The sequence below is a fragment of the Myxine glutinosa genome, chromosome 5 (genome assembly GCF_964187855.1).
Source record: "Myxine glutinosa chromosome 5, kmMyxGlut1.1, whole genome shotgun sequence".
Taxonomy (NCBI): domain Eukaryota; kingdom Metazoa; phylum Chordata; class Myxini; order Myxiniformes; family Myxinidae; genus Myxine; species Myxine glutinosa.
This window is the reverse complement of record NC_136265.1, coordinates 205,162,671-205,177,040: the sequence shown is the minus strand read 5'-3', so window position 1 is coordinate 205,177,040 and position 14,370 is coordinate 205,162,671. Positions and strand designations below refer to the sequence as shown.

At 43.5% G+C, this 14,370-nt stretch overlaps 2 protein-coding genes and 1 long non-coding RNA gene across 5 annotated transcripts in view; 1 reads left to right on the top strand and 2 right to left on the bottom strand.

Annotated features, from left to right (window-relative positions):
- LOC137426470 (solute carrier family 22 member 6) overlaps positions 1-1,407 on the bottom strand; it is a 102,473-nt gene extending 101,066 nt beyond the window's left edge. Inside the window, exons 1-2 of one of the 3 annotated variants that reach the window (XM_068115030.2) lie at positions 1,389-1,407; positions 902-1,206 (exon numbers count right to left, since the gene is read on the bottom strand). In XM_068115030.2, the coding sequence (XP_067971131.2) occupies positions 902-1,198 (297 nt within the window). In that variant the 5' untranslated portion in view covers positions 1,199-1,206; positions 1,389-1,407. The other 2 variants (XM_068115028.2, XM_068115029.2) reach the window with 2 other exon arrangements.
- Positions 1,408-1,559: 152 nt separating this feature from the next.
- Positions 1,560-12,121, top strand: LOC137426471 (uncharacterized). The gene is made up of 2 exons (XR_010984312.2): positions 1,560-1,827; positions 10,664-12,121. It is a non-coding gene; the product is annotated as an uncharacterized LOC137426471 (long non-coding RNA).
- The window catches only part of LOC137426468 (solute carrier family 22 member 6), a 61,755-nt gene continuing 58,666 nt past the window's right edge, over positions 11,282-14,370 (bottom strand). Inside the window, exon 10 of the mRNA XM_068115021.2 lies at positions 11,282-13,398. Coding sequence (XP_067971122.2) covers positions 13,290-13,398 — 109 coding nt within the window. The 3' untranslated portion in view covers positions 11,282-13,289. The remainder of the gene's footprint in view (positions 13,399-14,370) is intronic.

Below are 14,370 nucleotides of genomic sequence, written 5' to 3'. Positions count from 1 at the left end.
TATCGGCGGGAAATTCCAACTGACATAGTTTCGGTTTGTGGAAAGTGCATGCCTTTTCATATATTTTTTGTGTACACTCGTGGTGGATGATATGTTTTAGTTTTTGAGTTATTTTTATAGACAGATAAACGGTGTAGCACAATGCATAATTTGGAAAATCATACCAGTGTTGTTTCACTAAAAAAAGTACAAGTCTAATAATAAAATATTGAAAAATATATGATTTTTTTTCGATAATTGATTTTTATAATAATTAATCTAAAACAAAATGCTTCATATTATTTTTTATTTAGACGGTACACATCGGACGTATATTTAGTCGTCAACCGCACATCGATAGCTAGTATAGAAGTCCAGATACACGTGCAACAATGTACCCCACCAAATGGGCATTTTCGAGCTGGGTGATTTCAAAGATGGCGTCCATCCGGGCACTCAGCTACCGTTCTCAGATGTCCATCACACCTTTTCTGACACTTGAGACATTGGTCTAATGGAAAATCATAATGAGAATTACTCCCCCCGCCGGAGCATTCACTTCAAAAAATGGCCGGTTGGCTCAAGGACTAATTAGAGCCAAAGGTGTACTTACTTTTTCCACATTGGAAATTTGCATTTATGTTTATTTAAATTATACAATGGACTACAAAATGTAAATGTTTCATGATATTTGTCATATTATATCACCTTTATCTATCAATATTGTTGAAATGAAGATCAAATATCTGTATGTTGAAATATGTTGAAAAAGTCCAAACTTTACATGGGGTGTACTTACTTTTTCGCGTGACTGTACACCGCCCTCATGCCAAATAAATAATTATCCTCCAGCGCGGCATTACTCATAGCATTACAAATCAACCAACAAATTGTTAAGTGAGAAAATGTGAAGAAACTCGACCTCAGTGACGATGGTGGATGAAAACTCGCTGGAATCGAAAACCCAACCATCAACGCAGCCCTCAATCCCTACGTGGTCCGACACATCTGCAGAGTCGTTCAGCAGCAGCTGCCACTGTGGTCGGACATAGCGACTGCACCTGCTCGGAGAGTTTTGTTCCCAGGGAATTGAGATCCTCAGGAGGTTCTCCTTGCTCAGGTTCCGCGGGGAGTCCAGCGGAGCCCCGAGCGATGCGTTCTCCAGCCATGGAACCCGGCAACGGTGCTGAGGAGTCGCTGCAGTAAAGTTCTGGAGCATGTTGTGACCTGGAAAGAACAATCTTGCTATAATCATCAAAATAAAACAAATAACTTGGAAGCAGCCGCAATCCCCGACACTGATGAGTACATCAGCAAAAGCCATGACCCAATGATAAATATCCCTCAAGCTTGACGTCTAAAGAACGAGCTGGAGATATTTGTTCCATAAAAAGAAAATAAATCAATACTTGAGAATTTCTCCTCCTTTATACAAAATGTAACAAAGGTTTAAAAGTGAATTTGAAAGCTCAGAGTAAATGATTGTCTGGAATACTTACTCGTTAACTCAAAAGAATCCCGATACTATTTAGATGCACCTGCAATTTGCCGAGACAGCAACATTTTTGTTGAGCTTGAACTGCAGGAACTCGGAACATTTTGTCCGGCATTGCATATCAGGACAAGTTCTTTCTATTGGAATATTGTTCAGGCTCTGTACAGGACATTGTCAACCCAACAAACTAGAAGGCGGTGGCAGGAGAGCATATCACCACCCACCCACCAGAAGACTGTGGTGTTTGTGGTATGCATGAAGAAAAGGAGGGAAGCTGAGAGCATGGGCCGGAAGATGATAAGGTGGGGGCAGCCCAGGGGCAACGTCGCGGACGACAACAAGGAGAGGACGAGGTAGGTCTGTAGCTAGCCGGCACATTTGGGGATAAGTTCAAAAGGGGTGGAATAAATTCAAAAGGGCCGTATATTTTATGTTAGACACTCATTATTTATTTTTTTGTATACTAAATCGAGGCTCGTATAAGAGCTAACACATGGAACAATATAATAAAGGGAGTGGGAGACAAGAGAGGGAAGCACAACAGTAGAAACAGTAGAAAACAGGGAAATCATGAGATCTGTGGAAGTGAGAGGGCTGGGGCGGGGTACGCGGGTTAAAATAAGATGGACACTACTAGGACTTTGAGGAGAAATTAGAGCTTCCAGGGAAGCAGAACTCAACTGAACTGACTGGACAACTTTAAAGTAGGTCAGTTGTCTGTACTAGATTTGACTTAAATGAAAAGCCAACAATCTTGTGTAATAATTTAAAGGTCCTTTTATCCTTGTGTGGTAAGAGTCTCACACACTAAGTTTAATCAAAATCCATAAATATTTGTGGACGTTAAAGTCTTAACGTCGTTTCGGAGCTGAAAACAATATGGCGGCCTATGGCGGCCATTTTGTGACGGATCGGGTTGGAATGCAATAGCAACCTACCTTGTGTGGTAAGGGTTAAACATTCTAAGTTTGATTTAAAAAATCTGTTAATATTTGTGGACGCTAGAGTGTTAACGTCGTTTTCATGACCAAAAACAAAATGGTCGCCTACGTCCGCCATTTTTCAACGGATCGGGCTGCAATGTAATACCAACCTGGTCCTTGGGGTAAGGATGCTGCATGTCAAGTTTGATCAGAATCGGTTGATATTTGTGGATGCTGGAGTGTTAACGTCGAAAAGTTAATGGACGACAGACGACAGACAACGGTCGCCAGAGGGTTCAGTATGTGATGAACTCAACTGGACGGTAGTCCAGTTGAGTTAAAAACGGAATTTGAAGGAGTTGTATTAACGGGGTAAGAAAAGATCAAGGTTTTGGATGGGGGAAGATAAGAGATGGTGGTGAAGAGCTGTTTTGAAGACCTTGAGGGAGGAGTGGGATTGAAAAGAGTGTGGGAGTTCGTTCCAGAGGCGGGAAAAAAAATGAATGAAAGCGTGAAGTTGAGCAGAGTGTCTTGATTTTGGCAGTTTCACCAAAAGAGGGTTGCTGGCAGATCTTGTGCATCCTGTTGGAATATTTGGGGGACAGAGCACAGAGCAGGGGTGCAAGGTCGGAGAGGTGGTAGAAAATAGAAAGACCACCTACCTGCTTGCGGTGAGAGTGAAAGACCCTCAGAGTCAGCTTCATCGCAGGAGATAACAATGATTCTGAAAGCTTTGGTTTCTACAGCGTGAAGCCTAGCTAGGTGTGAGGCAGGAGCACCAGCCCAGAGGAGAGAGCAGTATTCCATTGAGCTGCGGATGAAAGCTTTGTATGTGGTAAGAAGCTAAGTAGTGCCAAGGAAGGACTTCGCATGACGGAGGATGCCCAGTCAGGGAATGGCTTTGGAGGCCAGCTTGGAAATGTGATCTGAGGGTTGAGATATGGAGCAGCAGAGGGTTGAGTCATCAGCAAAAAGATGGAGAGGATTTTCCAGAGAGTCAGAGAGATCATTAATGAAGATTTTAAAAAGCACTGGGCCCAGAACACTGCCTTGAGGAACTCCAGCCTGGACAGGAAGGGGAGATGAGAGAATTTCATTTAGTGCCACACTTTGACTACAACAGGAGAGGAAGTCCACGAGCCATGCATGGAGATTTCCATGAACACCATAAGAGGATAGTTACCAGGGCTGGGTGCCAGACCGTATCGAAGGCACGTGATATGTCAAGGGAGACGGCTCTAATTTCCTGTTTGGCATTGAGGACCTCCATCCATTGTTGAGACAGCAGAAGCACCATGCCCAGAGTAGAGTGACCTGGTCTGAAACCAAATTGATGATCAGAGATCAGGCCATTGGAGAAGAGGAAAGATTTCATATCCGAAGCAATGATGGATTCCATGACTTTGCTGATAATTGGGAGAAGGCTGATTGGTCTGTCGTTGCAAGGATCTGTTTTTGCACCTTTTTGTGTGAAGCGGTGATGTTGGCTGATTTCCAAGCAGATGACAGTTGACCTTGAGCAAAAGAGAGGGTGAAGAGAACAGAGAGAGGGAGTGAAAGAGCGGAAGATCAGGATTTTAGGACCCGTGGGCTGATGCCGTCAGGTCCAGTTGCAGAATCAGAGTCGAGGGTTGACAGAAACTTTTCCACCTTGTCAGGAGGAAAGGACACGGAGTCCAGGAGCAGCTGGGTATGACTGGGTATGGTGGGTACAGAGAGGGATGGGTTTGGGACACAAGATTTAGAGGCAAACACAGAGTTGAGGAATTCAGCTTTTTCACGTGAGCTGAGCACTTTTTCACGGAGGGAGTAACCCGGGAGAGATACTAAGGAATCAGAGACATCATGAAGGAGGAAAGTTTCTGTTAAGCATATCACGTCTGGTTTGTCAGAAGCAACCTGTATGGAGAGATCAGTTAAGTTTGAACGAAGGCCCCAGATGTTTGAGGTCCATACCATTAATGAAGAGGAAGGGGGAGCATCGGATACAGAACAGGGGGAAGGAGGGGTAGGATAAGATGTGAAAGAGGTGAAAGAGGTAGGGAGAGCTGTTGAAGGTGTGTCAGAGATTTCAGAATAGCTCGGAGAAAGGGAAGGATGGGGCGGACAAAAGGTTTGATGGTGATTGGGTGAGGCACAATGAGGTATTATTTGAGGAGGGGGAAGAGCGAGGCAGAAGGTTGGGGGAGATGGAGGTGAGAGTTGGAAGGGGGAAGAAGCGGGGAGGACGCTTTGAGGAGGAGGGGTGAGAGGGGGGAAATTGAGAAGAAATGAGGTTGGGGAGATTTGAAGGGGAGGGGTGAGGGGGGAGTTTAGGAGGGAAGGGACAAGGGGAGGGATTTGAAAGGGATGGGATATGGGGGAGATTTGGAAGGGAGGGGTGAGGGGGGAGTCTAGGAGGGGAGGGGCGAGGGGGAGTCTTGAAGGGGAGTGGTGTGGGGGGAGTTTAGGAGGGAAGGGGCAAGGGGGGAGATTTGAAAGGGATGGGTGATGGGGAGGATTTGGAGGGGTGGGGCAAGGGGGAAGATTTGAAAGGGATGGGTGATGGGGAAGATTTGGAGGGGAGGGGTGATGGGGAATATTTGGAGGGGAGGGATTTTGGGGAAGATTTGGAGGGGAGGGGTGAGATTGGATTTTAGAAAGTGTACGATTAATGGGAAACGAACATTTATTGCAAAATGAGTTTCTTGTGACCTTCGAGTCAAAAATACGTTTAAGGATGCTGGAGGAGGGATGGAGTGCAGGAGAGTTTCGGGAATGTAGAAAAGAGGCACTGCAAGAGATGGAAATGTTTTTTTGGGATGAATGGATTTGGTGAGCAAGTCGAAAGCAACCTTTTAAAGAAGAAGAAGAAAAAGGTGTTATAATATACGACAGAATACAGAACTTGAGGGGAAAGTTTAAACATTTTAAAGTTTAACAGTGAAAACTAACTGGGGAAATGGGGGAGAAACACGTGGTCGAAGAACGAATGAACGAATAAGAACGAATAAACGAATGAGAACAACGAATAAGAACAGAGAAGGAAATTTTTTTTTTTTTTTTTTTTTAAGTTGAGATTTTAAACAAGGAAGTATGCTATGGGGTGAAAAGACTGGGAAAAACAGAGAACGAATGTTATTGGAGCACAAACGACGGACCGCTGAGAGAAAAACAAAGCCTCAAGGTTGGACAGTGTACAAGGCCTCAAAAGACACGACACTAATTAACACGATTTTCTATACAGGTATGAAAGATTTACACTGAGAATCTTCCTCGGGACACACTATACGTACACACACCATAAAATAAATACAGTTATAACGAAAATACAAATGGGAACAATTACTTAACTTCGATTTCGATGGAGAGCGTGGACAGCTGCGAATAAACGAAACCTAGCCGGCAAGACCGGAAGCGGGAGTCAAATTAAATATTTCATCGTGACGATTGTCATCAAATGGAAAAGTCCGCCATGAATTTTTAATATATCTCGCCATTTTCCCGTCCGTTATTTTAGGCGGTGTATGACCGACCGTGCCGCGATTTGAAAAATATATATCTCGGCAATTTTCCATGTGTGCGTGAATGTTGTCAATTATTTTTGACACCGAGTCTAAAACCATCGATAAAAATTAAATCAGATGGTGAATTCGAGATAAAATCGTGAGGGTGACTCAATGAATGAGCTTTATTTTACAGGCCTTTGAGAAATCATTTTGTTCTATAAACGGAAACTTTCATGGGATTTCTCTTCAACCGAGTCTAAAACTATGTTAGCGACTGTTAAAAATGAAATGATATATCGAATAAGAGTTGAAATAAACCTATGTGAGAGAGAAAGACAGTACGGGCCTAACTAAACAGGCCTCAAAGCTATTCAAGTTAATAAAATGGTGGATATTTGTTTACATGAAGCCTCTCCAAGAATGGGTGGAGCTACTCTGTAAACGGAGTAAGCCACACCCCCGGACAGACAGACAGACAGACAGACAGACAGAATCACCCTCTCCTATTTTAATATTTTTTTAAATATTTTTAACATTATAATTACCAACATTTATATAGCGCTTATATCCAGTTCTCGGAACTGCTCAGAAGCGCTCGTTTCCTGGTTATCGGTACCTGGACACACCTTTGCCAATATACAAACATTTGAGTAACATTTTAAAACCCGTATTTAATATTTCTTAAAAGTGCAGTGAAGTTACAGAACGTAACTTAAAATGACATATTATATTATATGTTGAAATGGAAATATCCTTTCAGTATAAAACATCGTAAATGTATCGTAATGATTACTGCGAATGCTCTAATATCAAAATATATAGTTATTTGAATGTTAAATTTATACTTTTCTTTGTTTGATTTACCCAGTTTAATGCGGGGATGCGAAAAACATTGTGTTTTTATTTTTAGGGAGATCCGTTTACAAAGGACATCATTCTGCCCTGTTTATCAATTCATGTATCATTTTATGTTCATATTCATTAACTTTGTCATGGTTGTATGTCATTAGCATGCAACAAATATTGTTTAAATCACAAAATATATAGGGGGAGTGTTATAATCCTGGGGAGTCATTTGATCCTGCAAGGTGGAGTGTTAAAATCCTAGGGGGAGTGATTTCATCCTAGGATAAAACGACTCTAGAGTGAATTTTTCCGAGGAAAATATCACTCTGGAGTGATTTTATCCTGGGGAGTGATTCTATCCTCCTACACCCCCCCCACCCCCCCCCAAAAAAAAATTGCTTTCTTCTCTGAAACTACGGACACAATTTCGATGAAACTTCACCACAACCTTCATCACCCGTGATGTACCAAAGTTTGCTCACGGCTGTAAAAAAAATCTGCCCCTTTGGGGGTCTACGTGGGGTCAAAGTGGGTCTAGGTTTGACCCCAACCCCCCCCCCCACCCCCAAAAATATTTTCTTTCTTCTCTGAAACCACGGACACGATTTCGATGAAACTTCACCACAACCTTCACCACCCGTGATTTACCAAAGATTGTTCACGCCATTAAAAAAAATCTGCCCCTTTAGGGGTCTACGGGGGTTTGCCCCACAAAATCGGTGTTTGCTCTTTCCTCTGAAACTATAATTACACACACTATTTCGATGAAACTTGACCACAACCTTAATCACCCGTGTTGTACCAAAGTTTGTTCCAGGCATTTAAAAAATCGAGGTTTGAGGTGGTGGTGGGAGGGGGGCGGGGGTTGCCCCCAAAATATATATATTTTTTGTTTGTTTGTTTAAAGTGTTATGATTATGTTAGAATGATTCTACATGCTGCCCTGTCTTCTAGCAACCATTGAAATTGGTTTAAAATACCTTTAGTCGGTGCAGTATACTGTTTATTCTACCAGGTGAGCGCCGGGGGTATTGCCCCTATGTTTATGAAATTTGGCCATGAGCTTCACACATCTGATGCCTAACGAAGGTGTATTGACTGCATCAAAATCTGCACTCATTTTGGGTATATGGGAGTTCTGAGCCCCCCCCCCGCAAAACTAGGTATTTGCTTTCTTTTCCTAAACTACACACACGATTTTGATGAAACCTGACCACAACCTTCATCACCCGTCATGTAGCAATGTTTGTTCACGGCATAAAAAATCTAGGTCTAAGGTGGTCTGTGGGGAGTCTGACCCCACCCAAAATAGGTATTTGCTTCTCTTCTCCGAAACTACACATCCAATTTTGATGAAACTTTGCTAGAAGCTTCATATCTGATGACTAACAAAGGTGTATTGACCGCATCAAAATCTGAGCACATTAACGGGGTTTACGGGGGCGGGAGGTGTCAACACCCCAAATTAGGTATTGGCTCTCTTCCCCGAAACTACACACACTATTTCGATGAAACTTGACTACAATCTTCATCACCCATGATGTACCAAAGTTTGTTCACAGCTCTAAGAAAATTGAAGTCCAAGGGGGCCTACATGGGGTCAAAGTGGGTCCAGGTTTGAACCCCCAAAATAGGTATTTGCTTTCTTCTCAGAAACTACACACACAATTCCGATGAAACTTGACCACAATGTTATATTTATCACACATGATGTACCAAAGTTTGTTCATTGCATTTTAAAAAACCTGGCACTAAGGGGCAGTACGGGGGGAGGTTGCCCCCCAAAATCGTTCTTTTTTTTTGTATACAAGATCGAGGCTCGTGTAAGAGCTAACATTAATCATAAAAAGACAAAGTGACACATAAAACATATGATAAAGGGAGCGGGAGACAAGATGGGGGAGAGAGAGGGAAGCACACTAGTACAACATTTGAGAGCAGGGACATCGGGAGATCTGTGGGAGGGAGAGGGCTTGGGGGTAGGGGGCATGGGAAGGGGGTGTGTGGGAGAGATATAAAACACATCGACACTGCTAGGACTTCCAGGAAAGAAGTCCCTATTTCAAAAAAGTGGATCTGGGGTGAATTAACGGAGGTAGAAAAGATCAAGATGGATTAGCCTTCCAAGAGGCAAAGGCAAGTTGTTTCAGGGCAACTGCCTCACCACAAGATTCAGTGTACCATGGACGGGAGGAAGGGTAAGACAACTGAAGACGAGATGGGATAAATCTGTGCATGAGAGAGATCAGTTTGCTTTGGAAGAATTCCCAGGAAGAATTGATGTCAGAGGCAGTGGAGATGGGAGACCAGTCCAGACGATTGATCGCTGCTTGAAGACCGTCCCAGTCAGCCTGAGTGAAATGCCAGACTCGTCGACGCTGAGGAGGCTCTCTGAGAATGGCCAGAGAGATGTCCACTTTAACAAGCACATGATCAGATGAGCCGATTGGAGCAGAAGAAGAGCAGCAGACATTTGTGGGGGAAGTTAGTCATAAGCAAGTCTAGAAGAGAAGATACTCCATTGACTGAGATCCGGGTCGGGAAATTGACAGATTGTGACAATCCCAATTAGTCGCAGAAGTCCTTTGCTGAGATGCCATGGTTGGTGTGAGAGGAACCCACGTTTTAGTTGCTGAGGTGCAATGTGAGAGGAAATAATAAAAAAACAAAAAAAACCGTTGGTATTTAAAACGTTACACAAAGGGTAGATGTTCGGGGAAGTTAGGGGGAGAAGAGAAAATCTAAGAAATAAGCAATACAGCGAAGGCAAGAACTTAAATTCACAATACACCGATTTGGGGAGGGAAGCCTAGAGAGACCAGGCCACGCACGTGGTGTGAACAGGAAACGATTAATTATACATAAGTTTGCACGAATTGCAAACCAACACGAACGAGAAACACACAGTAACACATACACAATGAAATAATGAGTGGAAATTTGACAAAGACACGAATGGTGAAGAATCACTTTTAAAATTCTAGTAGCCGCATCCGAATCCGGATCTTCACCAAAATCGAATCATTTCGTCCTTGTCACATACGCTACATCTCTGCCAAATTTCGTCCGAATCCGTCCACAACCTTTTGAGATATATTGTTCACAAACAAACGGACAGACAAACAGACAGGGGTGAAAACATAACCTCCATCCACCTTTGGTTGCGGAGGTAATGAGTGGAGGTGAGCAGTGGTTCTGGATTTAAGCAGTTTCACCAAAAGGGGGTTGTTTGTGGACTGCGTGCGTACTGCAGATACTTTGGGGGGCTGGTGGAGGGGAGCAGAACACGGAGAGGGCAGACGGTGCAGGATCAGAAATGATGCCAAAAAAAGACAGAGAGACCACCGACATGTCGGTGATTGCAAAGTGATAGGTCCATAGACTCAGCTTCATCGTGAGAAGTTACCTATTTGTATTATATTGCTTGATTGTTGTTTAACTATCGTTTGACCATTGTTTGATTTGATGTTTGACTGTAGTTTGACTATTGTGAAATATTGTGATTGTGAATACATGCTTGTGCTCATAGATTGCCCAATTGTAAATACTGTACATGCTTGCTTTGGTGCTTTGGTAAACTGTCCTTTCACACCTGCCAGGGTGTCCTTTTCCTTCATTGTTTTGACATAGCGTGTAAATCATAACTAGATGGAATGTTGTACCCCAATGATTCGCTCTAGTGAATAGCCAATGTTCACCCACGGTTCACTCGGCTGTATACAATAAGTAGACAGGGTAGACGTTGAGAGTGTAGTTCCCCAGTTGAGGTCATTTATGTCACCAATAGGTAACGCGACATTGGGTGTGAAGCCCTGTTAGACCTAATTACTTCATCCGGCGTCCACGGTGACTTAGCGTGACCTGGAGGTATCCGTGGCCTGTTGGCTTCAGGGTCGAAGGTCGAGTGTTGCCCCCCCCTTGATGTGGTGCAGCTTTACCTGTGGACTCGGGTTCTTCTCCATGCTTCGGTGATACGAGGATTTCACCTTCTGAGGACTTGTAAGATGTGACTGTCCACTCGGCTTCGCCCTGTGCGCATCCTCCGGACTAGATCCTTTTGACCATGCTAACCGCCGACCTTTCACTCATTTATAACCCGCTGGGGTTTACTGTACAAACTGCTTGCTTGACATAAGTTACCACATCAAGAGTCGTGAATTAACTTCTAGCTGCATTGTCCGTGATGTTTGTACTTATTTAATTTGGGGATTCTTCGGAAAGTCCTTAAGTGTTGCATTTAATTAGTGGTATTGTGTTGAAGGTAGACAGTTGGGATTAATAAATATTCCTTATTACCTCTGCCACCAAAGGTGGATGGAGGTTATGTTTTCACCCCTGTCTGTCTGTCTGTTGCTTGGCCCAAAAATTTTTTTTCACAAGTATGCTGATCACTCCGGTTTGTGTGTGTGTGCGTATTTGTTTCTGCGTGTTTGTTTGTGTGTGTGTGTGTGTGTTTGTGTTTGTGTGTATGTTTGTCTGTCCGCTCACTTATACTTGCCTACAGGTCACAATTTTAAACCGATCTTCACAAAACTTCACCAAACAGCACATACAGTTCGTGGTCCGACAAAATCCTATTTATTTTTGAGGTCAAAAGGTCAACATAGGCCAAAGAGCAACCACTTTTCTTCAAATTTCTAAAAATTCTCAATTTTCATCCGATTGACTTGAAATCTGAATAGTATTTTCATATCAGATAAGTGAATTCAATCAACAACTATTTTTGAGGTCAACATAGGTCACAAGGTCAACAACATAGGCCAAAGGTCAACAACTATTTATAATTTCTAAAATCCTCAATTTTCATCTGATTGACTTGAAATTTGAATGGGATTTTCATATCAGCGGACTGAATTCAACCACCAACTATTTCTGAGATCAACATCGGCCAAAAGGTCAACATAGGCCAAAGGTTAACCACTTTTTTCAAATCTCTAAAAATCCTCAATTTTCATCCAATTGACTTGAAATCTCAATAGGATTTGCATATCATCTTACTGAAACCAACCACCAACTATTTTTGAGGTCAACATAGGCCAAAAGGTCAACATAGGCCACATTTCTAAAATTGTCAATGTTCATCCAATTAACTTAAAATTTGAAGACGATTTGCATATCAGCTAACTGAATTCAACCACCAATTATTTTTGAGGTCAAAAGGATTACTGAGTGCCATTCTACTTTGTTCTCTTTTGCCAAATGTCGGTCTATGAGTGATTTTTCATGTGTTTGTCTGTGAACACTATCTCAAAAATTTGTGGACAGATTCGGACGAAATTTGGCAGCGAGGTAGTGTATTGACACGGACAAAATGATTAGATTTTGGTGAAGATCCGGATTCGGATCCGGCTAGTAGGATTTTTAAAGTGATTCGTCACCATTGGGAGAAAGGGCCAAAAACGATACATAGCAGGATATCTCAAAATGCTGTGGACGGATTTGGACGAAATTTGGTGGACAGTTTGTGAGTGTGACAATGACGAATCAATTCGTTTTTGGTGAACATGTGAATATGGATTCAGAAACGAGAATTATTTATTTTTTAATTAAAATTCGGATACGAGAATAGCAGGATGTCTAGTGTTGAATAGCAGGAATAGCAGGATACGAGAATAGAGTTATGGATGAGTTCTGACATGGATGCGTTATGACAAAACTAGGTGCATAAATTGGTTAGGTAACAAGAACAAGCTGCTTAGATTTTGGTTCAGGGTTGGAACCAGACACGACATATAAGTGGGATACAACAACAACAACAACAACAACAACCGGCATTTTTAAAGGCCATTTTCCCTGCAAGAGTGGGATGCAAAACGTAAACTGTTCACCTGGTGGAGGTATGCTCTCTCCTCAGTGCTGTTCTAGTATATAAAAGTTACCCTTCTGTTTTATGTCATATGTTGGTTTCGCCCATAAAACAACACTGAGGGCACAGCAGTGTCTTTATTTATTTTCTCCCGGGACGCCCTCCGGGTTTCCGGTGACCTCGCTGCAGTGACCCAAATTCGATACGTAACAACTGCCAGACAGACAGAGCGAACCATCTGCTTAACCCCGCTTTGCGCTTCGTCTGCGTGGTAAATAAAAGCTTCACCCAGCTCCAAAAAGTATGGAGTTCTGGGTTTGTATGTAAACCCCCTGGCTTGAAATCGAGAATTGGAAAGATAAAAGTTTCGTTGATTAACTTTTTTTGTGCCAGGAACTTCTCAGACATCCCTTCCAATTGTCGACCACACTGAGGACACATCAGCCACTTCAATAAAAGCCCATCCTCTTGGCCCTTTTAGGTGGGTTTCTGCAGTTGAGCTATAAAACGATGTCCGAGGCATCGATGATGCAGGTGAATTTGTCGACAAACTACGTAGTCATTAAATTAATATGTACATGGTTATATAAATTAAAATGTAATTGCCAGTGGATGTAAAATTTCCATATTTTTCACATGCACAATAAATGATGAATAAATGAAATGAAAACACAGCACGGGAACAGGTATATGGGTTACACCATCTCGGCAACATTTCTCGGATGGTAGTTTTATGATCATATTTTAATAATCTATTGTGCTGAAGTCACATCTGGTCGTGCTGTGGCTAGTACTTCCAATGAGGTTGAGTTTTCTCGCTCGTCTGAGATTGACTGGCTCTTCATCTGCTGTTCCTTTCGTCTACGGAGATTTTGGGAGATATACCAAGGTAATGGGAGGAGGAAAGAAATTGTGAATAAAACTGGAATGTTTTTCTCTTTTAGTGATGCGAACTTAACATAAAGCATCAACCCAATAAATGTGTATCTAAGTTGATGTACCAATACAAAGATTTTGATGTTAAAGATCCCATGGTGCCTTTTTTTTCTTTCTTTTTTTCTTTTTTCTATACTGAATCGAGGCTCGTGAAAGAGCTGACAACCGTGAAGGAAAGACAGCACATGGGGACCGCGAGGGAAAGACAGCACAGGGGGACCACGAGGGCAAGACAGCACATGGGGACCGCGAGGGAAAGACAGCACAGGGGGACCACGAGGGAAAGACAGCACAGGGGGACCGCGAGGGAAAGACAGCACATGGGGACCGCGAGGGAAAGACAGCACAGGGGGACCACGAGGGAAAGACAGCACAGGGGGACCACGAGGGCAAGACAGCACATGGGGACCGCGAGGGAAAGACAGCACAGGGGGACCGCGAGGGAAAGACAGCACAGGGGGACCACGAGGGCAAGACAGCACATGGGGACCGCGAGGGAAAGACAGCACAGGGGGACCGTGAGGGAAAGACAGCACAGGGGGACCGTGGGGGAAAGACAGCACAGGGGGACCGCGAGGGAAAGACAGCACAGGGGGACCGTGGGGGAAAGACAGCACAGGGGGACCGCGAGGGAAAGACAGCACAGGGGGACCGCGAGGGAAAAACAGCACATTGGGATCGCGAGGGAAAGACAGCACAGGGGGACAACGAGGGAAAGACAGCACAGGGGGACCGCGAGGGAAAGACAGCACATGGGGACCGCGAGAGAAAGACAGCACATGGGGACCGCGAGGGAAAGACAGCACATGGGGAACCCGAGGGAAAGACAGCACAGGGGGACCGCGAGGGAAAGACAGCACAGGGGGACCGCGAGGGAAAACCAGCACATTGGGACCG